This window comes from Martes martes (genome assembly GCF_963455335.1).
Source record: "Martes martes genome assembly, chromosome: 16".
In the NCBI taxonomy this organism is placed as follows: Eukaryota; Metazoa; Chordata; class Mammalia; order Carnivora; family Mustelidae; genus Martes; species Martes martes.
Window position 1 is genome coordinate 20,855,874 of NC_137904.1, and position 25,509 is coordinate 20,881,382.

Sequence of the window (25,509 nt, forward strand, 5' to 3'; positions counted from 1 at the left end):
GGGCACCACCTAGGAGCTTAATAAATACTTCCTGAAGGATGGAGTCACACTCTACTCCCTAGTCTCCATCTGCAAGACAGCTGGCTAGGGGAGGGGCACAATCATGCCAGCCAATGTCATTTGGCATCTGAAAAACGGGCAGGAAAATCTGATGATCCAAATTTTTATTCAAATTAATGCAGGAAAACAACCAAATTATATTCTTTCTCCCTAGCTTTTTGCCCACCTCCCAGGGACACATACATGACAGTATCATAGCAAAGAAAACCAGGTCATAGAGGTCTAATAACAGGGGCGTGGGGGCAGAGCTGGGTTGTGGTGTCACGATACCCACATACCCACAGTATGTGACAGTGAAGCTAGACTGTACCATGTTATGCTATATATGAGGTTGGTCACACAGATCACAAAGTTCCCAAGCCCACAGACCAGTGAGTACCACGCGGTCACTGAGTAAGTGGGGGGCACCCACGGTGTGACAGAGCCAAGCGTTAGGAGCTGTGGGCCATGCTCCTGGTAAGGCTTCATAGCCGGCCACGTCAACCCATCTCCCTACTCCCTATGGTCAAAGGCCCCCCCACCTCCCGTCAAGCCCCCTTCCTCCCCACCGAGTGGAACTCAGGACCTTGAATTTGGAAGGGGGATTATCTCACCAGCTCCATGCTGCTCTTTGAACACGTCGGCACAGCGTGTCCCCATCCTGGACAGTTCCTCCCCCAGAGCCCCTGGCCTCCCTGCTCTACCTTCTTTAGGTCTTTGCTCACATCTTACCTTCTCAAAGAGGTCCACCCTGGTCGGTCTCCACCCTTCCCCCTTTTTAAATTTTTATTTTTTAAAGATTTTATTTAGTTATTTATTTGAGAGAGACCAAGCCAGAGAGTACAAGCAGGGGGAACAGCAGAGAGAGAAGCAGACTCCCCGCTGAGCAGGGAGCCCAATGTAAGGCTTAATCCCAGAGTCCTGAGATCATGACCTGAGCTGAAGGCAGATGCTTAACCAACGGAGCCACCCAGACGCCCCTCTCCCCCTTTTTTAAAACTGTGGTTAAAATATATATTATATAAATCTTACCATTCTGCCCATTTTTAGCTACACAGTCCAGGGCCATTAAGTACACTCACGTGACTGTGTTACTACCAATCCCGTTCGTCTCCAGACCTTTATCATTTTCATCTGAAACTCTGGCCCATGAAAGTACTTCCTCCTTCCCCCAACCCCCAGCCCCTGGCAACCACCATTCCACCTTTTATGAGTGTGACTACTCTAGGGAGCCCACATACATGGGGTCCTACAATATCTGTCCTTCTGTGTCTAGCTAATTTTCCTTAGCATAATGTCCTCCAGGTTCTTCCATGTTGTGGCGTATGTCAGAATTCCATTCCTTTTTAAGACTGGGTACTATGAACAATAATCAATACATACAACATTTTGTCCATCCGTTCATCAACAGCCGACACCTGGGCTGTTTCCCCCTGCAGGCTGATGTGAATAATGTGGCAATGAACATTAGTGCACGATGTCTGTTGGAGTCCCTGCTTTCAGTTCTTTAGGGGATACACCCAGAAGGAGAACTGGTAGGTCACTAATCTGCTGAGGTGTTGCTTGTCCACAAAGGCTCAGTGTTCCACATTCCCCCCAGCAGTGTGTGAGGGGCCAATCTCTCCACATCCTCACCAACACATACTATTTTCTGGTTTTTTGGGTTTTTTTTAGGATTTTATGTATTCATTTGACAGAGTGAGAGAAGGCACAAGCAAGGAGAGAAGCAGCAGAGGGAGAGGGAGAAGCAGGCTCCCCGCTGAACAAGGAGCCTGATTTGGGGCTCAATCCCAGGGCCCCGGGATCATGACCTGAGATGAAGGCAGATGCTTAACTAACTGAGCCACCCAGGCGCCCCAATTTCCTGCTTTTTCAATATCAGCTGTCCTAATTAGGTGGTGACGCCCTCCCCATCCCGCACCCACCACTCCTGATCCTTGGCTTTGTTCCTCTTTTTTTTTTTCCATTCAGAATCTGACAGCCTATATAATTGCTTATCGATTAGTTCAGTTACGTTCATTGTCTGTTCCCTCTCTTCTCCCCCAGCCCCTGCTAGGATGTACACTCAAGGTACAGGTATTTGGCTGTTTTGTTCACTGCTATTTTCCAAGGGCCTAAAACAGTACCTGGCACATAGTGAGTCCTCCATGACGAGTGAATGAACGAATGAATGAACGAAAGAAAGTTGAGTTGTTAGAAGCTCTAGAGGCAGACACTCCTGCTCTAACTCCTGACCCCATCAATTACCACCTGGTGTCTTTGGGCAAGTGACCTCCTTTCTCTAAGCCTCAGTTCCAGCATCTTTCCCACAAGGACAATAATGAGTACCTCACGGGGCTCCTGAGAGGCTGAAGCTAGATATTCACTGTTTGGACCACAGTGGAAGCCCAGTTAATGTCCATACTCAGTGCTGGACCGGATTCCTCTGGCATGCACCGGCAGGACAATGGGGCCAGTGGCCAAGCGCACAGTAGTGAGAAAGTCCTCTCTACAGTGCATAGACACAGGTGCAAGCAGGCACCTCAAATAAGGGGCGGGGAAGAGGGCAGGAGATGACTCTGCCCTTCCCCCACAGGAGGAAGGCAGGGCTAGTAGGCCCCAGGATCCTACCCCTCCTGCCACTTCCACGTGTGTGGGAGGCCAGGAGCCTGCACCAACGGTCTGCCTGGCACAGCCACGGAGTGTGGGAGGTGACCAACACACCAAGGAAGTATGACCATCCGGGTCCCCCTGGGACGCCGTGACAGCAGCCCAGAGCCAGACACAGATGGTGGGGCCCTCAAGCAGCCACCCGCCTGCCTGCTCGAGTGCCAGCCACCCACTCCTGAGCACACCCATGGGCCTCTGGAGGGGGCCCTCTGGCAAAGCTGTTTGCAGCAAAAATCCAAACTGCAAGCAACAGCAGGACCGGGAGAGAAGCAGCGTGGGGAAGCAGATGGCAGTTTTGCAGGGAGCACAGGCTGCCGGCCTGGGAGGCAGGTGCCATGGGGGTGCTGGGCTCGGCAGGCGCGGCTGCTTCCCACTGGCACTGGCTGGCAGCTGAGGGGAGCCCCTGCTTCTCCTGGCCTCCCACAGGCCTGTGCCAAGGTGGACCCTCTCCCAGGGGCTTATCTGGGCTATACTGGTCAGGCTAGGCAATTTAGAGATGAATTTTTAAAAAGATTTTATTTATTTATTAGAGAGAGACATAGAGATAGCACAAGCAGGGGAGAGGGAGACGCAGACTCCCCACTGAGCTGGGAGCCCAATGCGGGGCTCTATAAGGGGCTCGATCCCAGGACCCTGGGATCCTGATATGAGCCGAAGGCAGATGCTTAACCATCTGAGCCCCCCAGGCACCCCAATTTAGAGATGATTTAAAGACCACCATGGGAAGCCACTTTCCTACTTCAAAAACTCCTTTTCAGTCAATCAACAAACAGGAGAGTGGGGCCAGGAGGTGAGAATACAGACTCAGTGCCAATGGGCATCCATGTGGGACCCCAGCCAAGGCTAGCTGTGATGAGACTTTGGGAAATCAAAAGCACCCTGCTGGGAAAAGGTTCTGAAGTGATCTGAACAGGGAACCAGCTTTCCTTTTTTGCAAATGTCTCTTTCAATTGGGAAACATTTCCTGAGCCCCTTTTATATGCAGAGTGCTGCAGGAAACGGAGTAAGTGTTGGTGTGGCCTGGACTCCACTGAGTTATAATCAGGATGCAGAGTGAAACTGCAAAGGCAAAGCAAACGTTCTAATTGTATTAATCAGCTTTCAATTGCTTACAAATTGGTCTTCTCCCCTTCCTAGCTCAGCCCCCTTGCAGACTGCCTGCATTCTCAAAGCCTTACTCCAAAGCTATAGCCTCTGAAAAGAGGCTAGAGGAATGGTTTCTAGAATCCTGGGGAATTTAGAGTCTAATTAACTTTTCCATGGATTACAGTAGAACTCTGAGTGAGTCACTTTTTTTTTTTTTAAATGAATTGGGATTAAAGGCTAAACAAGAAATGAAATAATTTCCGCCTTGCAACATCATGTGCTTAGAAGCCCACTAACACATTCAGGAAGGCATGTGAAGAAAGGGCAGAAGGACAGCAGCCAAGGAGGAATCTGACGGTCCACCTACATACAGCTGGTCCCCCATCAGAAGACAGAGTGGGCCAGATGGGAAGCACATCACTGGTCCACCTAGCGGGGATGGTGGTGGGCAAGGGTCCGAAGTGCCCTGGGCAGCCTTCCCGGCATGTCTGTGGGTTTCTGGTGCCGTGGAGGAGCTGTCTCCCTCTCCCAACCCTGTCTTCACTGATGGGAGAGAGACTCCCAGAAAAGAACCAGGTGTGGGAAGGAACTGGCATAGGGAGCTGCATCTGGGAAGGTGTGCTTCTTCTTTTTTTTTTTTTTTTAATTTTATTTATTTATTTAACAGAGAAAGAGAGATCACAAGTAGGCAGAGAGGCAGGGGGAAGCAGGCTCCCTGCTGAGCAGAGAGCCCGATGTGGGGCTCAATCCCAGGACCCTGAGATCATGACCTGACCCGAAGGCAGTGGCTTATCCCACTGAACCACCCAGGTGCCCTGAAGGTGTGCTTCTTTAAGGCTCAACAGTGGGAGAGCAGGGATAGGCAGGAAGGACAAACTAGGCCTGCAGATTTCTCCATCCCTCCTAGACCCAATGGCCAGAAGGCCAGGTCACAGGAGAGCCATGGTGCCCCTTCGGGGGAGTGAAATCCCCAACAAAGGAAAGGGTTTGCGAGCCGTGCATGTGCTGTCTCAGGTAAATCCTGAGTCTGTAGCACTCACAGCATCTGAAGGTGGACGGATGCGTGTCCACCAAGACAAACACAGACCTCCAAAGTCAGAACGGGGGAGTTGAAAATGAGCTGGTAGAAGACCATGGATACAGAAGACAGAGAATGGAAATGCATCCTTCAAATTAAAAGTGCCCTCAAGAAGAAACAAGAATAGTTGAGAACGAAGCAACAAGCAAAAACATAGTTGAAACACTTTCTGGAGTCGAAGATCCAAGTATGTCTGTTCTAGACCAAAATCAATGAAAATGACCCAGGCATATCCAGACAAAAATTTTCATTTCCCAATATACTCATATAAGTAACACCTCCAGGTTATTTAGAGAGGAATAAAAGCAAAGTCTGGCTTCAGACTTCTCCCCCGTGTCTGTGCTTGCCGTGAAAACTACTTTCTGTTGTGCATTGGATCCTGTCATCCCGCCTTCTCTTTTTCTCAGTTTTGCCTTCACGGGCTTCATCTACTTGGAGGCTCAGCTGCATGCTCGAAACGATCCTCTGGCTCCCGAGGTCCTCTTTGGGGTTCTACAGCCACGCCTCAAGTGCCATTTAACCAGTCTAGTGAGGGCCGCTTCACGTCCCCTTCTGGTCCGTCCGTCCATCCGTCCTTCCTTCCCTCCTTCCTCCCTTCCTCCATCTCTCCCTTCCTTGCCTCCCTCCTTCCCTTCCATTTATTTATTTATTTTAGAGAAAGAGAAGAGTGGAGGGGAGAGACAGAGAGAAAGAGAGAGAACCGAGCCAACTTGGTGCTGAGCTTGACGTGGGATTTGACCTCAAGACCCTGAGATCATGACCTGAGATGAAACCAAGAATCAACTGCAACCCCCAGGCGCCAGCCGTGCCCCCTCTTTCTGGTTCTTTAAATCTCGAACACAAGTTCAAGTTTATTAATTTGCCAACAAGGAAATCAGAAAAGTGACTACAGAGTGTGCCTGTTCAAGGAGGGAATGGAGATGGGAGTGGGGGAGGGGAGTGGGGAGATCCAATGCTTATGTAGCAGCAAGTTGAAAAAAGGCTAATTGGGTAAAGACTGTATTATTGTGTGGTCACAAAAACATCATAAAGACATCGTATTCATGACAGTTGGTAGAGCAGAAATAGGGCCTTGGGACTCCAGGCTGTTGGGAGTGCCAACCAGGGATCAAAAATAAATCGATAAGAAACAAATGATACGGGGCTGCCTGGGTGGCTCAGTGGGTTAAGCCTCTGCCTTTGGCTCAGGTCATGATCTCAGGGTCCTGGGATTGAGCCCCACATCGGACTCTCTGCTCGGTGAGCAGCCTGCTTCCCTCTCTCTGCCTGCCTGCCTCTCTGCCTGCTTGTGATCTCTGTCAAATAAATAAAAAAATTAAAAAAAAAAAAAGAAGCAAATGACAAGGAAGCCTATGTGGCTGTTAATGGGAATGACATTAGTTAAATTATTGCTCTAGAAAACTACCAAATTAAGTTCAATTGAGTTTTTAAATTTATTAATAAAATTTTTCATTTTTATTTATTTTTTAAAGATTTTATTTATTTGAGAGAGAGAGAGAAAATGAGAGAGAGAAAGCATAAGAAGGGAAGGAGAAACAGACTTCCTGCTGAGCAGGGAGCCCGATGCAGAACTGGATCCTGGGACTCCAGGACCATGACCTGAGCTGAAAGCAGTTGCTTAACCAACTGAGCCACCCAAGCACCCCACATTTTTCATTTTTTAGAAATGGAAATGGTTCATTTTTTTCAAATGAACCATTTGAAATTCTTGGAAGGGAATTTCACTTGGTTCATTTTTCAAATTTGGTGATTCCTTTCTCAAAGGTCCTGTTTGTTCGATGTGGTTTCTCTTCCTTCTCTTATCTCTTCTACTTCACTAATTTAAAAAATGTATTTATATCTCTAGTTTCTCTATTTTCTCCCGTTCTCTGGATACCAGTCCTACTTGTTGCATTTGCTGACTCTCCCTCATGGTGATTCTTTCCACATGTGGTTGGCGGACAACAGGGACAAAATCCACAGAATTCAGAGTGGGAAAGATGATCAATTCTACTATCAGTCAAGTGACTTTTTTGTATAAAGGCAAGAGCTACTGAGGCACCTGCGTGGCTCAGTGGGTTAAGCAGCCTACTCTTGATTTGGCTCAGGTCATGATCTCAGGGTTGTGAGATCAAGCCCCACGTTGGGCTCTATGCTCAGTGACGAGTCTGCCTGGAATTCTCTGTCTCCCTCTCCCTCCACCCCTTCCCTACTCTCCATCTCTCAAATAAGTAAATAAATAAATCCTTCTAAAAAATTAAAAAATAAAAGCAAGGGTTATTATCAGAAAAAGACATACCATGCATGTGCTCTTATTTATGATTACACAAAATTATATGCCAGCTAATTTTGGAATAAATCAAAAGTAGTAACTTAAAAGTCTATAAGAAAAGAGGGAATATAAATGCTGCTATTTATTTTTCTCTTCCAAGAATCCATTCTGAGGATATAATTTTAAATGCAGGCAAGAAGTTATGTACAGATATATACCATGGTTGTTAATAAGGGAAAAAAAAGGAAATAACTTAGATATCCTAAATAAGCAAAAGTAGCCATATGCAGAATGTTTACAAAGACTTAATGACTGTGCTGAAAAGTACTTACGATACAATGTTAATTTTAAAACATAGGTTCAACAATATAAAGAAATAAGGCAGAAAAAAGACCGGAAGTAAACAAGCCAAGATGTTTGTTAGCAGTGATTGTCTCTGGATCCTAAGATTTTCGATTCTGGGGGAGAGGGAGTGTATTTTTTTATGCTTTTTGATACACTGTAAATGTCAATAATCCACATTAACTTTATAATCAGAAAAGAGTAAAGTATGTAATGTTAAAAAAAATGAAAACTTAAGGCGTCTGGCTGTTTCAGTTGGTGGAGCATGTAACTCTTGATCTTGAGGTTGTGGGTTCGAGCCCCACGTTGGGCATACAGAGTACTTAAAAATAAAAACAACAGGGGCGCCTGGGTAGCTCAGTGGTTGGGCCTCTGCCTTCGGCTCGGGTCATGATCTCGGGGTCCTGGGATCAAGCCCCGCATCGGGCACTCTCTACTCGGCGGGAAGCCTGCTTCCCCCGCTCTCTCTGCCTGCCTCTCTGCCTACTTGTGATCTCTGTCTGTCAAATAAATAAAATCTTTAAAAAATAAATAAATAAAAACAACAGGAGCACCTGGGTGGCTCCGTCAGTTAAGCGTCTGCCTTCTGCTCAGGTCATGATCTCAGGGTCCTGGGATTGAGCCCCCCATCAGGCTCCCTGCTCAGTGGGAAGCCTGCTTCTCCCTCTCCTTCTGCCCCTCCCCATTGCTTGTGCTCTCGCTCACACACACTCTTTCAAATGAATAAATTTTTAAAAATCTAAAAAAAGTAAAAATAAGAAATGAAAACTTCAAGGAGTAACAACAGCTAAGAACTTAAACATCTAGGATAATATTAACTAGGAGAGCTGAAATACCATCATACCGACTTTGACATTATAATACACCATTTATTCTCAAAACAATAGCCAGAGTATCCTTTAAAAAGAGGTAGGGGAGGGGCGCCTGGGTGGCTCAGTGGGTTAAAGCCTCTGCCTTCGGCTTGGGTCATGATCTCAGGGTCCTGGGATTGAGCCCCGCATCGGGCTCTCTGCTCGACGGGGAGCCTGCTTCCTCCTCTCTCTCTCTGCCTGCCTCTCTGCCTACTTGTGATCTCTGTCAAATAAATAAATAAAATCTTTTTTTTTTTTTTAAATAAATAAAATCTTTAAAAAAAAAAAAGAGGTAGGGGATTCAGGACATGTCTCTACTCTGTTCAAGACGCTCCAAGTGCTCCCCCTTCCACTCAGAGCAAAAGCCAAAGTCCTTACACTGGCCTACAAGGACCAATGTGCTCTGACTCCCTGCCACATCTCTGACCTCCTCTCCCAGTCACACTGGCTTCCTTGCTGTTCCTACCAAGCCTACCAAGGACTGCCTGCCTCAGGGCCTTTGCACTCACTATACCCTCCACTTGGAATACTTTCCAATCACAGAACAACATGGTGTGCTCAAATGCCATCTCATCCATGAGCCCTTCCCTGACCGCCATATAAAACACAGCAGCTACCTGCCACATTCCCAGCACCCTCCCCCCTTTACCCTGAGCACCTTGTCACCATCTGTGACGTGGCAGGATTTACGATGTCCGTGGTCTCCCTCTCCCACGAGGGGAGCTACTTTGCCTAGCACATAGAAGATGCTCGGCAAATACATGTTGGATGCTCAAATGGATAAACGCATTAAACTGGGGCTGAAGTTCACATTGCTGGGGCTGAAGTACACAGAGCAGGCAGCAACACCAACCTGAAAGCACCCGGGACCTTTAACCAGCACCCAGGAAAAAAATCTGGACAATTATAGCCAGAGAGGACAAGGAGGGATGTGTCAAAAGGAGAGGCAGATCTGAGCGTCTGGACACAAAAATATGAGTCTCCACCAGAAAATTCAGGTTCTCCCATCAGGATGTGGCTTCTGCCGCAGGACAGAACTCCACGTTTTTATCACAGGCTCAGAACCAGCTCTAAGTGGCACTTAAAATGACATTTTAAATGCTTTCTATTTAACTATCTCTTTGTTGTGATTAGATAATTTTTTCTAAGACAAAAAGGCATGAGGAAACCAATTACTCTGTCACTCTCCCACCCCCAAAGCAGCCCCTGGATACAGCCTCCACGGGCACGCAGCCTCCGAGACCTGCGTACTGTCTGTTGCGGCCCAGCCACACCTCCTAACTGGCTGCGGTATGCCAGGTGCCGCAGAGAGGGAACAGAGGAACACTCCTAATCTTGCTAAGTTGTATAGGCCTCTAGAAGTTCAAGGACAAACTGATAGCACACTGCACAGCCTCATATTCTTTGCCTTAGAAGAGATAAGAAAATTCATCCTAAGCTATTTTGGACTTTTCTGGGCTCTGGAGATTAGGAGGGGCCAGTGGCGGGCCCTGCACGAGGCAGCTCAGGATGGTTGGGGGGGTGGTAACGTAAGGGTGACCTGAGGGGGTGCTGGCCAGGGGCAGCTGCCTCCGGACTGCTCCACTAAATCATTACATTTGCTGAATTTGTCCTCCACCTCCTTTTCCCTGGCAGCTCCTTCTTCTCTGTCCTCCCACAGCTTGGGGGTGACTGTCATTTCATCCTGCTAAGTGTCTACCACAAGATACTCTTTGAAGGAATTTCCTCTCTTGCGGCAGTGGATATCCCTGCCTCTTAAAAGGGAACCCTGAAGACCAGAAAGACCTCAGGTTCAAAGTGGGGATTTCTGGCTGGGTGACAGGGAGGCCTCTGATATTACGAAGTTCCTGTTCAAGACAGACATTTATGTGCCTTTTGTACACTTTAATGACCTTGCTCGAGTCCCACAGTACCTCTGGTGCTTTCACCCTGCAATGGATGAGAAATCAGGGACCTCCAGGCAAGACAGAATGACAGTTCATACTCTGAGGACCTTCCTTGTTCCAAAAACACAGCAGGGACCGATGAGAATATTCTAAAAACAAGAAAACTTATCTGTGTTTAAAAATAAGATATATTCTTTATATCTATCTCAATGGATCGGAGATTCCAAACAGTTACTATTTTGAGGGGCTGAAGGCACAGCCTACTGAGCTCTGAGTCCAGAAGCAGGTGGAGGGAGGCAGCTGGGAGCTTAGCCTTCCAGGCCACAGGGACTATAAGTGCCACCTGGGAGGTGGAGCACCAGAACCAGAGCCACTGAAAATGGGAGCTGGTGAAGGGATTTCCCACCTGGGGAAGGAGGCTGAAAAGAGCACAGACGTCCACCCTGCCCAAGCCAGTGATGATCAACTCTGGGCATAATCCCCATTGTCACTGTGGACAATCACTAACCCAAGACACATAGCTTTGCACTTGGGGGTGGGGGGGGGCGAGGGGGACCCAGGCCCTGGGTGGAGGAAACACAAGACCCCTTGGCAGGAGATCTGGCTGGAGGAGGTGGGGCAGGGAGACAGACTGACTCCCACTCAAGCTGAGCATACAGACCCAAATTCCAAGACACCTGAGGAAAGCTGACGCTAAGAAAGACAAAGGACAAAACCAACAATTGGGAGACAGTCCCAGGGTTTAATGAACTAAAGACTACCCAGTACTAACGACTCTCCCCAGAAAGTACCCAGAAAGATAAAGGAAGAAACAAGAAAGAGCAGTTCGGAGCCCCTGGAGGATGGACTGAGGTTCAGCAACGGATCCAAGGGGATCTCCAGGAGAGGAGACACGCATTAGCAGGAGAGCAACATTCAAGGACAGCACAGCTGAAAATTTCCCACAACTGAAGACCTTTTATGGATCCTCCGATTGAAAGCCCATATCAGTTGCCAAGCAAGGTAAGTAAAAAAATAAACCCACACCTGGAAAACCGGGGGTATGCTGCATTGTGCCCAGCTCATTCTGTTACTAGATCCCCGCCCCGTGGCCCTCCACGGAGAGAAGCTTCGTGTTGACATCCTCTGTTTCAGCCCCGACCCTGGTACAGTGGAGGGAGCCCTGGGTTTGGGGTTAGGAGACACAGTTCGAGCCCCCCATCCGTGATTGCCTCAGAGAACTCACTGAGCCTTGATTTCTTCTCCTCAAATGGGGTCAGAACTACAAGTATGGAAACTTCATACCAGAAGGGACTCTGGGGTGGTATCATCACAGCAGACCACGGCTGTGTTGGATTTCCAGTTCTCCCACCAACTAGTGTGCCTGTAAGTTACATGTGTCTCCATTGCTCCACCAGTAAGAGGGGATAATCATAGCATCCGCCCATGGGGTGGTGTCAGGATGGAAGGAATCTATCTATATAAAGAACTTGGTGCAGTGCCGGGTGCATAGTTAACAGCCTAGGATAGCCATTGCTGTTACTGTAATAAGAGCCTCGCCCAAAATGCTATATGCACCCGCGCTCGGTGTGAGGGACCTCCCACTGAAACCACAGGGCCCAGGCACAACAGAACCAGGGCACCCTGCCCCCTCTGCACGCGGAACAGGCAAGCAGACAGGATAACCCTCCCCACCCTTCTCCCTGCCATCTTCAGTGGTCCCACCTGGCCTCTAGAGAAGGCCCTCCCAGCGACCAACCATGGATTTCCCCAACTGCAAGTGCGCTCGGACCCACCCCAGCCCGCCCCCACCTGTTGCCCTGGGCATCCTACCTCTCTCTGCTCGCTGCAGATCTTACACAGCCAAAGAGGCCGCTTCTGGCCAGGGGAGGCATCGATCCCACATTTGGTGCAGACTTTCTATAAGAGAGAGGACACAGGAATGTAAGCACTTCAGCTATTTCCTCCTCGGCTGAGGGGCTGAGAAACTGACCAAGGAACCCACTGGCATCTTCCAAGGGGATGGTGTGAGACTCAGACCAGCAGGGTACATAACTCAAAGGGCACAGATCACCTAAAATCCATAGCTAGCTCTGGGGCACGACAGGGGTACCCATCCATGGATCGCCATGACGTAAATTCCCCACCACGCCCCCACTGCGTTCTGTTAGGGTCCCATAAAAAAGGAAGCTGGCTGATATTCATGGCTTCATCATTTTCCACAGCAAAGAGCTGGAAGCAACCCAAACCCCTGATACCAGGGGAATATCCAGGCCGGCAGAACATAATACGATGTGGCCTTGACTTAGCAGATTATGTCGCTACCTAGTAACAAGGGCAGCAAATGATATTGTTCAACAACGAACGCACACATTTGAATACAACTGCACAAAGACCTCACATGGGTGCCTGACGAGGTGAGAGGATGATCTGGGGAGAAACACCGGTGGCAGGTTTATGCCACATTGCCCACGGGATGATTCCAGGAACCCTGTTATGTAAGTAGGAGGCCCGTTTCACAGGCAAGCAACCCGGGGGTCAGAGTACTTGGAAAATTTGCCCAAGTTCACGCAGCAGGTGAGTGATAGTCTCAGGTCTGACTCTAGAGCCATTATATAATTTTCTCCAGACGCCTAAGTAGCCCGAACCCAGTTTCCTTAGTGTTTTTCCTTTTACAGTGTTGCTGAAGTTCATGACTTCTGCATCCACATCTTGCTTCTCTGAAACACAAAGCAGCAAGCAGCAAGCGGGCGTGGGCAAGGCCAGATGAAATTCGCAGGGAGGGAGAGAGGGACTTTGTGGGGCTGGGACCTGTTTCCAGCTAACCCAGGCACAGTATGACTCAGCGGCCGTGTGTCCTCCTCAGAGAGCTGCCCCACCTGCTAATCCATCTTCCTACCCCCATGGAAGCCCCCCTGTCCCTGCCAGGCTGGGGGCTCTCTCCTGCCTCCCGCCACCCGGGGAAGGTGAGATCTGTAGCTTGGCCTTTACTGCAGGCTGCCAACTGAGCAAGGAGCACACTCTCCTCAGAGAGGGAAATGTCACCGACTTGGCTTCCCAGAGCATGTCGTCACTGCCTGATCAGGCGGATGAGCCCAGCACCGCGGGAGGTGGGAGCCAGCTCTCACCAGAAGGAAAGCTTGGATACATGGGGCGGGGGGGGGGGGGTTAGATATTTGCTACCATTCAAGACTCAGGTATGAGAAATGCCACATCTATTTCTCCAAATAAAATGCAAACTGCTTCAAGCTTTCGTCTGTCTGGGCCGGAAGAAAGTCCATCCCAGTCACAGCCGGGGCCCCTGGGCAGCTCCTGTGAAGGCCCTGAGCTGGGGGTCTCTGGAGGTGCAGTCCATCTGGGAAGGGGTCAGCGAGTGCTGTCTGGGGTGCTCACTACTCTGTTGTTCTCCCTCTGAGCAACTGTGGTCCCTCGGAGGGGGACGGAGGCCTGGCCACTTTCATACCAGGCCTGGGTTTGGGCTGTGTGACAGGCTGGGGCTGAGCATCACTGGGGGCAGCGGCCTGTCTCCCAGAAGGCTCGAGCTGCCTCTCCTGACCTGGTCTGGGGACTCCCCCTACCCTTCCCAGTAACCATTCTACCCCAAGGACAGGGGCCCCCATAAGCCCACAAGATGGGCCTCGGAAAAGCACAACACGGGCCTTTCTTGCTGGGGGTAAAGAGAGAGGAAGGAAACCCTGAAGCCAGTTGGCTGTTTTCCTTGCTGTTTCCCACCATCCCGTATGAATGGCACATGTGTGAGAGTAAGTGAAGCCCTCCCAGCGTGGCGAGATTTTCCTACTGCTTAGCAGGTAGGATGACAGCTAGCCCCCTAAGCTCACTCTGCCCCTCCCAGTGAGATGAATGTGTGAGGAATAACGAGAGGAGAGAGGGCCAGTTACTATCATTGACTGGACAATGGCAGGGGCCACGCACTAGGACCCTGGTGACAAAGTATGAACGAGGGGAGTATCATGCTCTCCATTATGAGGATGAGAAAACTGAGGTTCAGAAGTGTTTATGACTGGGGCGCCTGGGTGGCTCAGTGGGTTAAAGCCTCTGCCTTCAGCTCAGGTCATGATCTCAGGGTCCTGGGATCGAGCCCCACATCGGGCTCTCTGCTCAGCGGGGAGCCTGCTTCCTCCTCTCTTTCTGCCTGCCTCTCTGCCTACTTGCAATCTCTGTCTGTCAAATAAATAAATAAAAATCTTTAAAAAAAAAAAAAAAGAAGTGTTTATGACTGCCCGAGGCCCCCCAGCAAGTGGGGGACAGTCAGGATTTAGTAGGCTCCCTTCTTCCAGACCCCAGGAAAGCTGGATAACTCCCTCCCCAGCTCAGGTGGCCAGCAGGTGCCCATGGCTCTCCAGGGAGCTGATTCATGTCCCCAGGAGTGTGGCTGATGCCTCTTGACTAGGCAGAGAAGCCAACGCAGGATGACCCTGGGTCAAGGCTCTGCTGGGGATGGGGGAGCAGCCACATTGCTCCCGAGCTGCAGGACACGGGTTCTAGGAGCGAACACTTGGAAGTGAGGCTGGGAGGGTGGGCACACACATTCCCTCGATAAATATCTGGTGGAATGAACATCTGCGCTGCTGGGGGCACTGCAAGAAACTGGGAGAGAGCGCAGAACGGCCGTGTTGTCTTCTCCCCGCAGACCGTGGGATGCAGACCGCCCAGCCTGGGGACAAGAGTGGCGTGGACCAGCCGCCCTCCAAAAGCTGCGTCAAAGGCTGTTGGTCAATTCCCAGGAAGAAGGATGGGTTGCATGTCCCCAGTGTGCCCTCTGTCTCTTGTCCTGTGGGGTGCTGTGGGGGATTGGATTGGAGTAGCACAACAGGACACACCTGCCCCAGCCCATGCACAAGCCTGCTTTCAAGCTAACAGCCATCACTGGCGGAGAACCCCAGTTCTCACCACCTCTGCCATCTTCATGGGTCTGCAGCATCTCTGGCTGGGGAATTCGGGCCAGCAAAAAGATAACATGCTCCAGTTCAAATAATACACAATGGCTGCTCTATTAAATCTTGGATCAATAAGAGAATAATGAGCCTTTTCTCCTTATGGGTTTGGTCTTTGCTCCAAGGTTCCAATAAAGAAAATTAGGCAGGTGGCATTTTAAAAAGCCCAGGGCAGAGAGGACAAGGCAGCCATGATATCGACTCAGTACAAAGGAAACACTGCACCATTATGTCAGGGGCAGTGTCGGGGGGAGGGGCCTGGGGTGGTCCCTTACTTCCTGCCTGAGATGGGTTTCCACAGAGCGGAATTGCCCAGGGGGAGCGAGCTCCGGCTTGTGGGCCGTGGCTCTCGGTCACTTCCTGCAGCTGCAACCGTGTGGGCGTTAAACAGTACAAGTCTAGCTCCTGGGTCAGCCTCGGAGTAGAATCAACAAAGCTCCAGGCCTGCACGTGCTCTCTCTTCTTTCCCTCCACGCCCCTTTTGCAAATATGTATTGCAACTCAGAGGGGGTGGCTCAGGCTGCAGGACACAGGCTTTGGGGCAGGAAAGTACAATCTGCCATATAGATGCAAACTTGGACTTACTTCTCTGAGCCACACTTCTTTGCCCGTAAAACGGTGGTAACTGGCAGACTCCCACTGTTGGGAGGATCGAAGAGATGATTCATGAAAGTGCTTAGCGTACTATGTGGTAAAAAGCAGCAACAACCACGGTTCTTCCCCGCACACCTGTCTCAGCGAAGGGTGCCAGCACCCATCAGTCACACAGGCCCAAACCTGGAAATGTCCTTGGTCCTCACCCTCCCTCATTCCCACCAAATAATCCATCGCTGAGAACTCTACATCTCCCTTGGCACAGTCACTTCCCCTTCATCGTGGGCACCCCCCCGCCCCGGTCCACACTGCAGTCATCTCCAGTGCCCCTGCCTACACCGTGGCCTCCCAGCACATCTCCTCACCCCCACTTTGGCCAGCCTCCAGTTGCTTCCGGCATAGCAGCAGGAGTGATCTTTTCAAGATGCAAATCTAATCATGTCATTTCTCCTGTCCCTGCCAGCTTAAAAACCTCCAGAGACTTCCTGTTGTTCTCTGGATGGAGGCCACCTGCTCTTACATGGTGTGCCATGCCTGCCCGGGCTGGACCCGCCTCGTCTGCCTCAGTTCACACCCTTCTCCCCGGCTTTACCACCTTGCTCTCCACGCTCTGAGACCTAGCCATGTGGGCTTGCCTTCAGGCCCTGGTCTTCACTTGCTTCCTCCACCACGGGACCTTTGCATATGCTGCTCCCTCTGTCTGGGATACACTTGGCCACACTCTCTCATTGTTAACCTATGCATCCTTCACACCTCAACAAAAAGCACCACTTCTTCAACGAAGCCTTCCCTGACTTCGTACTTCAGTGGAGCTTCTGTAACAGTCTCTTTCCTGTTCTCCTCCATTGTCAGGTCAAGATTTTTACCCTCAGGTGTGGTGACTATCATTGCCTCTACTAGGCTGTCAGAGGCCATGTCTATTTCTGTTCACTTTCCTGTTTCCAGTGACCAGCACAATGAATACTTGTGGAATGCATGAACAAATAAACAAGAGATACTTTTAGTATTATCATTGAGAAGGCAAGACATAGCCCTTCGTAGAACGTGCTGAACTGCTGGGGAGCCGAGACACCCAGAGACAGGAAACAGTCTGCAGCACAGGCCAGGGTGCACTCCCACCCACACCACGTGGTGCTCACCAGCAGGGCAGCAGGAGAGCCCGGACAGGCAGCAGACTGTCTGCAGTGGCAGGACGGCTGGCCAGGTGGGCCTCTCTCTCAGGGCATGGGGCAGGAATCCAGCCACGCTGGCCCAGTCCCAGAGGAAATGACACTGAGGGTCCTTTGTAAAGGATGTGGGGGCATGGGGGAAAGGAGGGATGTGTTCCCTGCCCTCCACGTGACCGCTCCTGCGTGCCCAGGGGTACATCCTGCAGGCCACCTGTGTGTGCAGACTCATTCCACGGTCCCATCAGGTGCCCTCTTGGACATTTTCATCATCCAGGCCACTTGGGTCACCCCTCTACTCCTCACACCCCCGCACTGCAATCCAACACCTTCACCTTCCCACACCACGGCCAAGGAGCAGAAGTACAAAAGGTCTGGGAGGCCACTTGCTCCGGATCTCAAGCATTTTATTCCCAGGCCAGGCCTTTACCTCCTCACTGTGAGCCCCCCAACCCATTTCAGGGAGAACCCAAGGTCTGTGGGGCTTCCCAAGCTGCTGTTGGTTAGGAGAAGGGGGGGAGCGCAGGGCCCACGGTGGGCAGGAATGCCACCATTGGGCACGCAGACCCCAACGCCTCACAGGACCAGAGGTCGGAGAACATTTAGCAAGCGGGACACAACCATAAGGCCCTCGACACCTCCTGAGGGCTTCATGGCACCATCCATCGTCACTCAGAAAGCCTCGTGCGTGAGGCTCAGTCAAGCAGAGAGAGATGGAAATGCGCTCGAATGGTTCATGCAAGGAGGCCGGGACGTGTATGCTGGGCAGTAGACATGAATATTGAAGATGGTTCATTTGAAAATATCTGGTGCTTCAGCAAACATCTGATACCTGACGCAAGGCTCTGTTCTGGGAAGGAAGGGGACGAACAAGGCATGACCCCTTGTCCTCAGTGACTCGGTGTTCCACCAAACGGAGGAGCTTATGAACTGGCAGCACTCATCTAGAAAAGGACTTCCTGGGGAGTTCCGATCATCCGAGGGTGACTCAGGGTGATTTGTAGGTGAGATACCCTTGTGAGGACCCACACCGCTGCGATGCTCATGGAGCAGCTGCCCTGCCCCCGGGGAATGAGGGGACACAGGGCCCCACCTGAATGTGGGCAGCACCTGCGGGAAGCAGTGGGAGGAGCAAGTGTGCCCCTCCCGCCACAGGATGTGCTCCCAGGGCCAGAGATCGAATCCTGCACAAGGAACCATTCGATTGCATTTCAGGGAAAGCTATGCAGCAGTAAAAATGCTGACGACGGAAACCGAAAAAAGTGGAAACAATCCCAGCAAAGCTGTATTTGTACTGAAATGGAGCAACACTCACAATAAATTAAATTTAAAGAGCACGTTATAAACAGTATGCAGAGTGTGATGCTCTGCCGTATAAATATGCATAAGTGCCTTCTATTTAGAAGTCAGTATATGCACAGAAAAATATATGGAAGGATAGCACCCCAAACATAAATCCCATCGTGCTAGGTCAAAATCTATTTGCAATGGATAAGCAGAATTCCTATTTAAAGGAAGCCTATGCTAAATGCTCTGGGATATCACTCGCCCCAAGTTCATTTTTTGGCCAGATCTGGATTTTTGTGGGTCAGGATGGATTCAAGAAGCCGAAAGCACATGCACAGTCAGGAGAAAGGACTTTTTGGATGACTGTGGCTCGAATGTAGATCGTCAGCCTTGTCCCTCAGCCTCTCCCAGATGATGTCACTGAGTCCCTGACCCCCAGATCAGAGGCTCAGCCCTGCTCAACCCTGGAGACATGAGCCAGGTTTGGAGGAACTTCACCAGCCCCCGTGGGCCAGGAGTGCAGGCGCTGGGGATGGACTTGTCTCCCAGTTTCTGTATCAAGAACCTAGGTCCTGCTGCCAGGTGACTTCACATAGCTGAGATACCCATGTACATATTATAAATATTTATATAGTCTATGGAGCACTTATGCGACAGCAGGCACCAAATTAGGTGTTTTATGTAGAACTTTATCCATTTTCATAATAACTTAGGAGGTGGGTATTACTGTCCCGGTTTTACACATGAGGGATCTGAGGCTTGAGATTAAGGAACTTGGCCATGGGGAGCTGGGCTGGGAACCCCATGGTATTTGAGCCCCAAGCAGCTGCCCAGACAGATACCTATCCAAGCCTTCAACCACCCCCCGCACCTCCAAGTGACGGCAGAGCCGGCACCCCTCCGGAACTGCAGACAAGGTCATGCCTCAAGTGGGAAAGGAGACAGCTGGGCACTGCCTCCTTCCCATTCACCAGGAATGGGGCCAGTGGGGCTACGGGCACGCTGACCTCAGCCCTGATTATCTGCAAGTACCGAGTCACTGGGGCCCAAAGACGTGCAGCCTCAAGAACGCCAGCCATCTGCTGCTCCATCTGAGACACTAGCCAGGAGGCAACAGGAGAATTTCAGAAGGAAGTCAACTCTCTGTGCTTCCCACCGTAATGCTGGCCCGGGGACACACCAGTTCTCTCCATCCCGGGTGCAGGTGGCAGGTGCGTGGCAGGGCCAAGTTCCCCCTCTTCACCCAGACTTCAGATTGCAGCAGGCCCACCCCCACCAGATGAGCCGCTGACATCTGCCCATCAGCCCCCCCACACCCCGCCCAGCCCCCAGACGCCTCTCCCAATTGAAAAGAAGCACCACAGATTTCAGGACTAACTTCTAAAACACCTCACTCCAGCCAGTGAGCACCAAGTCCCGAGTGGAGAGGGAAGTTGAAAAAAGTCTGGGTTTTTTAACATTCACAAGCAGATGATAAGAAATCGTAACTGGATGTGACTTTGGATCGTCTCTGTGCTCGTGCCCCACCGTGTGCGTCTGACAGGGTCATAGGCTACTTTGGGCAAGATGAAGCTTCCAGGCTGACTGGGGCGGGGGGGGGGGTGGGGTGGGGTGGATACTGCTCCCCCTCCCCCCACAACCCCGCTAACTCTTCCTGGTCCTACTTCTCAGCATCACCTCTCGGACCAGAGACTGTCTGGTTTTTGCCTCTTTTCCAGAAAAACGGGAATCAACATGCGTAAGAACTTGCCACTCCTCTGAGAACGGTTCTATCAAATCCTTGGACACAACCCTCCTAAAATCTCCTGGGCCTGGTGTGCACCTCAGGGCTTGCTTGTCACTGAGCCAACTGGCCAAGGGAGAAGAAATATAACGGTCAATGGAGTTCCAACTTCAAGCTTTCCAGAAGCTCTGAATGCAGCCTGCTGCTCCCCTGCTTGGCTCTGACAAGTCCTGGACTAGAATCCTTGAGCCTGGATTAGCTCCTTCCAGCCCAGGGGAAGAACTCCTTGCTTCTGCACCTGGCTTGCCAGCCTGGATTCCTGGAATGGACGGCGCCTGAGCAATGGCTGAGGCCATCTTGTCCCCCAGACTCCTAGCCGCAGGTCCAGTGGGCTCCACCGGAGTCCCTGGGGGACGAGGCTGGGACCAGTGGTCTCCATGGTGTCCCCCACCATGTCACACAGTGGCCTGCCGCTCTCCAGCTCTACTCTGTCAGAAGGGAGGGCAGGCAAAGGCCCAGGTGGTGGAGGGAGCCAGCTTCCATCCATCTTGCTCCCTGCTGCGTGGTTACTTAGAATTACAACTCATAATAATGATAATAGCCACCATTTATTGAGCCCCGCACCATGCTCAGCGTTCAACACACATTATCATCATCATATTCAATCTCGTTTACATTTGCAACAGCCCTGCGAGGGTGGTTTTATGATCTGAATGTCGTGGATGAGGGATTGGAAGCCCAGAGAAGTGGGGTGGCTTAACCAAGTTCGTGTTACAAGGAAGTGGCAGAGTCGGCGGTGGGGGGGGGGACCCAGGTCCATAATAATAAAATCAAGAGCTTATATAATGCATATCGTGTGCTGGGCACAGCATGGGAGTTTCACACGGATTATTCATTTAACAATGACAGGAACGGGGCAGACAGCTTCAGTAACTTGTCTGGGGTCACACAAGGGAAGTGGAAAGCTGGACTGGGATCCCGGTCCTGATCTTGCCTCTTGCCCATGGCCCTCTACAACCCCCCACTTGTTAAGAGGAATGCTTCTAGGGCCCAGGAAACGGATAGACAGACATTGGCTGTACCAGGAACGTGAACACAAGGAACCAAAAGTTCCAGAGCCAGCTCTGGCCTCCCTCAGCCCAGCCAGGGCTACGGCATCAACCTCTGCTTTTCAGAAGCCTAGGCCTCTCACGGACAATTTCTCACTGGGAGAGCCACCTGCCACCTGGTAGAAATTTGGCTTGGGTTCTGTTAAAGGAACCTTGGTTCTCGGAACCACAGCTGAAGAAAAGACTGGATCTTTTTTTCTTTTTGGTCCTCACAATCCAGCATCTTGAAAATGCCCTGCCCCTCTCAGCACCCTCTCAGCACTCAGCTCCAAGTAAGCCTTGCTCCCTGGGGGCCACCACAAAGCCACACCTTGGATGGGGGACACTCACCGTGGTCTCAGTGCTGGCCACGCAAGGAGCCCTTGGCCAGGTCTGCCCAACAGACCCTAGCGCACGAACTCTGCGGCTCCAGGGCCTGTGACCCCAAAGACACTGACCTTACAGCCCCATGTTTGGAAGACTTGAAATCTGTACAGGAAGACAAGGCAAGAGGCTCCTGTTAAGCCTCCACCATCCCTCTCCCTAGAAGTTGGTGGGCAGCAACCTTAGCTGCAGGCCAGAGCTCATGCAGGCCCAGAACATTCAGTAAACACCTCTGGAGGCCGCTAACCCCAGGTTCTGGAGCAGGCTGCAAGCCCAGCAAGGCTCCCAGGGGAGGAGCAGAGAGAAGAAAACATACACACACACACCTGAGGATCCTGATCCTTGGCCCTTCCCAGCCCAGCCCCCCATCCACACCCCACTGTCTGCTCCCAACACTCTAGGTACTTCCATGCTTCCAAGCTTTTTCCCAGGCTTGCTTCATGCCTAGCAAACGTCCTTCAGGCACAAAGCGAATGTCTCCTCCTCCAAGGCTCCCTCCTTGATTTACCCCCGCCCCCCAGTGAAGTACTAGTTACTCCCTCACTTCCACTTCCACAATGAGTAGACATTTCTAGAGTGCTGATTGCATCATACTGAAATGGACTCTCCTGGGACTGTGCCCCCTCTAAGATTATGGATGACTCCTTGGAGAAAAAGGACATCGTTTGCATTCAAATGCCCAACTTTAGCAGGTCCCTGGCAAGAAGTCAGCCAGGAAGGAGGGAGGGGCTGAGCGATAAGCACAGCGTGTGCAAGGCGGGGATGCCACATGTTTTGAGGACGGGAGGGACAGATCAGATCTGGGTTTCAGAAAAAATGCTTTTGCTGAGTGATTCAGTCACTTTCCTGGTCGATCTGTCCTCCACATTCTCAGCAAAGGTTCTTTTTCCAGAACATTCCCAAATGCCTATGGAATTCCAGCTCCCGGTTGGGTAAGGGAGATGAGGCAAAGGAAGGATGCCAGGTCATTCTGGGCTAGCGTGGACAACAGGTTGTATGGTGGTGAAGTTAACAGGGTGGGGAGAAGGTCAGGCTTTGGACATGCTATTGCCTGCAGCGCAAGTGGACTCCCTTGGAATAGCTGCCCGTGGTAGCTGGTACATGGGACCAGGGCTGGGGAGGAAGGCCAAGCAACAGACAAAGAGGGAGCGCTGAAGCTGGGGAACTTGGCTGCAGATCGTGGAACTTTCCATGTTGATTTCACCACCCCTGGAAGGTGCTCTGGGAAGTCCAAAGCTTTGACCGCCTCGTTCCCTGAGGGAGCTCTAGAACCTGGATGGTGCCCAAGGTGTTCAATAAATGTTTGCTTAGTCTGAAGGGGACTTGAACACTTGGATTCTTAGGGATGGAGCTGGTGGAGAGGGAAAGCACAGAAGGGCAAGGGGCTGTCACAGGGGCCAGTACTTGGAGGAGGCGGAAGGGGACTTGGAGCACAACCGTGGGGCCCAAAGCTGGACGAGACTGCCAACCCTCCAACGACCTCAAGCTGCTTGGCCAAAGAACAAGGCTGGGAAACGGGAGGGTTGGGGAAACTGGGGGTGGCTGGTCAGGGTCTGCGAGAAGCCAAGTCAGGAGACCAGGGTCCGCCTGGTTCAAGTCAGGAGACCCCACCAATCCCCCAGCCCTGCGCCCACCACCTCGGCATGGGACATTCCAGCCCCTGGGGACTCCCACCTGTCTCTGGGGTCAGCACTGCCTTCTCTGAGTTCACAGGATTATCATTACTCTCAAAAGGTCAGTTTATGTGAAAATACCCTCTCCCTCCAGTGCCTGGGACACAGTAAACATTCTTGGAGCTAAAAAATACTCTGTTGGAACTGTTTTTTTTTTTTTCCCCTAAACCTGAAAAACACAGCAGACTAGACAAACACCCTAGGGCTTCAGAACATTCCAGGAGCAGCAGCACTAATGATCAAGGAGGGGCCCTGCTGATGAGCCAGAACAGAGCACCAAGGAGAGCGGTGACCGGTCTAGGCAGGGTGGAGTCAGGCCCCAGCCTCAGGCCTCAGGCCCCCCAGCCCAGGTGTTTCATTTATGCTGCTGACGTCCCCAGCGTGTGCCCAGGGAATGGACAGGAGGCCATGGGTACCATGTGGGCACGGTGAGACTTGATGCTGTAGGCCATAGGGAGCAGCACATCAATCACACCTGAGCAGAGAATGAGCTGGAAAGGGAGTGAGTCTCCACTGCAGGCAGTCGGGAGCTGGGTGGGGAGGCTCTGCAGGGGCTCCAGGTGCTCAGGCCCTTCTCCCCGGAGGGCCCAAGCCACACTCCTGGCTACACCTGGAAGCTCAGCAAGGCAAGTGTGGTTCCCAGACAGGAGGGGTCTCAGGAGGGCCTCCCGGCCTCAGCTTCTCCATCTGTCAAGACACGCCTCCCACAGAAGGTGGGATGACAAAGGTGAGGAAAGGGTTTGGAAGGGACCTTAGAGAGTCCCCAAGTTGTCTCTGAGAAGGGCCTGGTTCTTTCTTGGTTTGGAAGCCCGGGCTAATGGGAGCTCTAGGAGGAGAGTGCATTTCCCCACTCTCCCCTCAGCAGGAGAGGCGCCCTATGCTCCTCACAGTGGGGGAACAGAGAACCAGCTAAATCCACCTTGAGTTAAGGTCAGTGAACAGCAAACAGCCGGGAGGGAAATGTTGTGAAGGGAAAAACAGAGGCCATTGGAGAGCGATGAAGAATCGCAGGCCCTCCGAAGTGTGGCAGCTTGCCGGAGAGGTGAGGGCCACACCACTGCCTGGAAATGTCATTATCTGTTATTTACCACAACAGAGGACAAGAGGCTGCACGAAATTACCGTCCCTGGTAACAGCCACTAAACAGATTTGCCAACACTGCTTCCTGCTGTCCGTGTTCTCTCAAAGCTACCCTGACCAGACCCCAGGAAAAGAGCTGCTAAGCCTGGATGGGGCCTGAGGGGCTTGAGGGCGTGCTGGACAGGTGTCCTCAGGGATGAGGCCCAACCATGGTCCCCAACACCCTAACCCAAGCCTCAGAAGCCTTTGCCCGCTCAGTGAGGGGCTGGCCTCCCGGTGATTCTGGTTCACCACTCAAGAACCCCCAGCAGACCCCCCCCAACACACGTCCAGCCACCCAGATACATCAGGGGTGTGACAAATCAGGGTAAGTCCCCAGGCTCACTCTGTAATAGGTCTGCTTCAGGAGGGGGGGGCAGGTGCTAGGGTTGGGCACTGTACCCTATGATGGTGGGCTCTAAGAGGAATGTACTTGGTCAATAGCCTTGGTATCCCACCGGCAAGCTGGCACCAGACAGCAGCTTCCTTTGCAGGGTCTCCTACACGTCTTTAGCTTTCTCTACTTCCCACAGGATATATGGGCAAAGGGTTGAAATGAGCAGTGAGAGTAGCTCTCGCTTAGCGTATTTCTCCATCTGGAAAATGGGTATAATCACTACCCTTTGCCTACCTACCTCCGAAGGGGGCTGTGAGGGCCGTGTGGCATCAGAGAAACATCAGAGGCAAAGGAGTTCTCAGAAGCACATGTCAACCCCCACACTGGCTTCCTCCTGCTGAGAGGACAGGGACGCAACCACAGCCAGAGCCAAAGCACACTGGGAAACAAACTGATCACAGCTTTAAAACAAGAAACCCAGCTGCGTTCCGGAGGCTTGAGAAACGAGGTTTAGCTCTCAGCTGCTGCTCCGTGATGTGAGGCCGGTGCTGGTCCCTGGGAGCAGGTCTGGGGCAGGAAGGCTGCAAAGGCTGACGCAGCCTGAGCTTCACAGGAGGAAAGTGCTAGAAGGGCCCGAGAGACACTCTCACCTCACGGTTTCCCTCTGCTGGGGCGGGGGCAGGGGAGGGGGAGACTAAGGCCCTGGGATGCTGCCCCAGGGTCCCCTGGGGGGATCGAACAGAGATGTGTCTATGGCGGGCTCTCCTGACTGCAGGTCCACTTGCTGCAGGTGTGGGCAGAGCTGGCCGGTACTGGAGACACAGATGCAGATGGCTCGCACCTACAGACGTAGGCACCGCAGTCCCAGCCGCACCCCAGTAGATATGTCCATCCTCGCACTCCCTTCTGGGAAAGAACCTGACCCGTGGCCCCAACTGGATTTCAGGCTTGGTGGAGGCAGAGGAGTGAGTGTGCTCATGCATGTGTGCTGGAGAAGCCTGAGCTGCAGAGTGGGGCTGTGG

The 25,509-nt window shown here is 51.7% G+C and overlaps 1 protein-coding gene across 3 annotated transcripts in view; it reads right to left on the reverse strand.

The window, feature by feature from the left end:
• RPH3AL (rabphilin 3A like (without C2 domains)) overlaps positions 1 to 25,509 on the reverse strand; it is a 136,206-nt gene that overhangs the window by 41,463 nt on the left and 69,234 nt on the right. For all 3 annotated transcript variants that reach the window (XM_080826096.1, XM_080826098.1, XM_080826097.1), the window contains one exon: positions 11,995 to 12,081. In XM_080826096.1, coding sequence (XP_080682222.1) covers positions 11,995 to 12,081 — 87 coding nt within the window. The remainder of the gene's footprint in view (positions 1 to 11,994; positions 12,082 to 25,509) is intronic.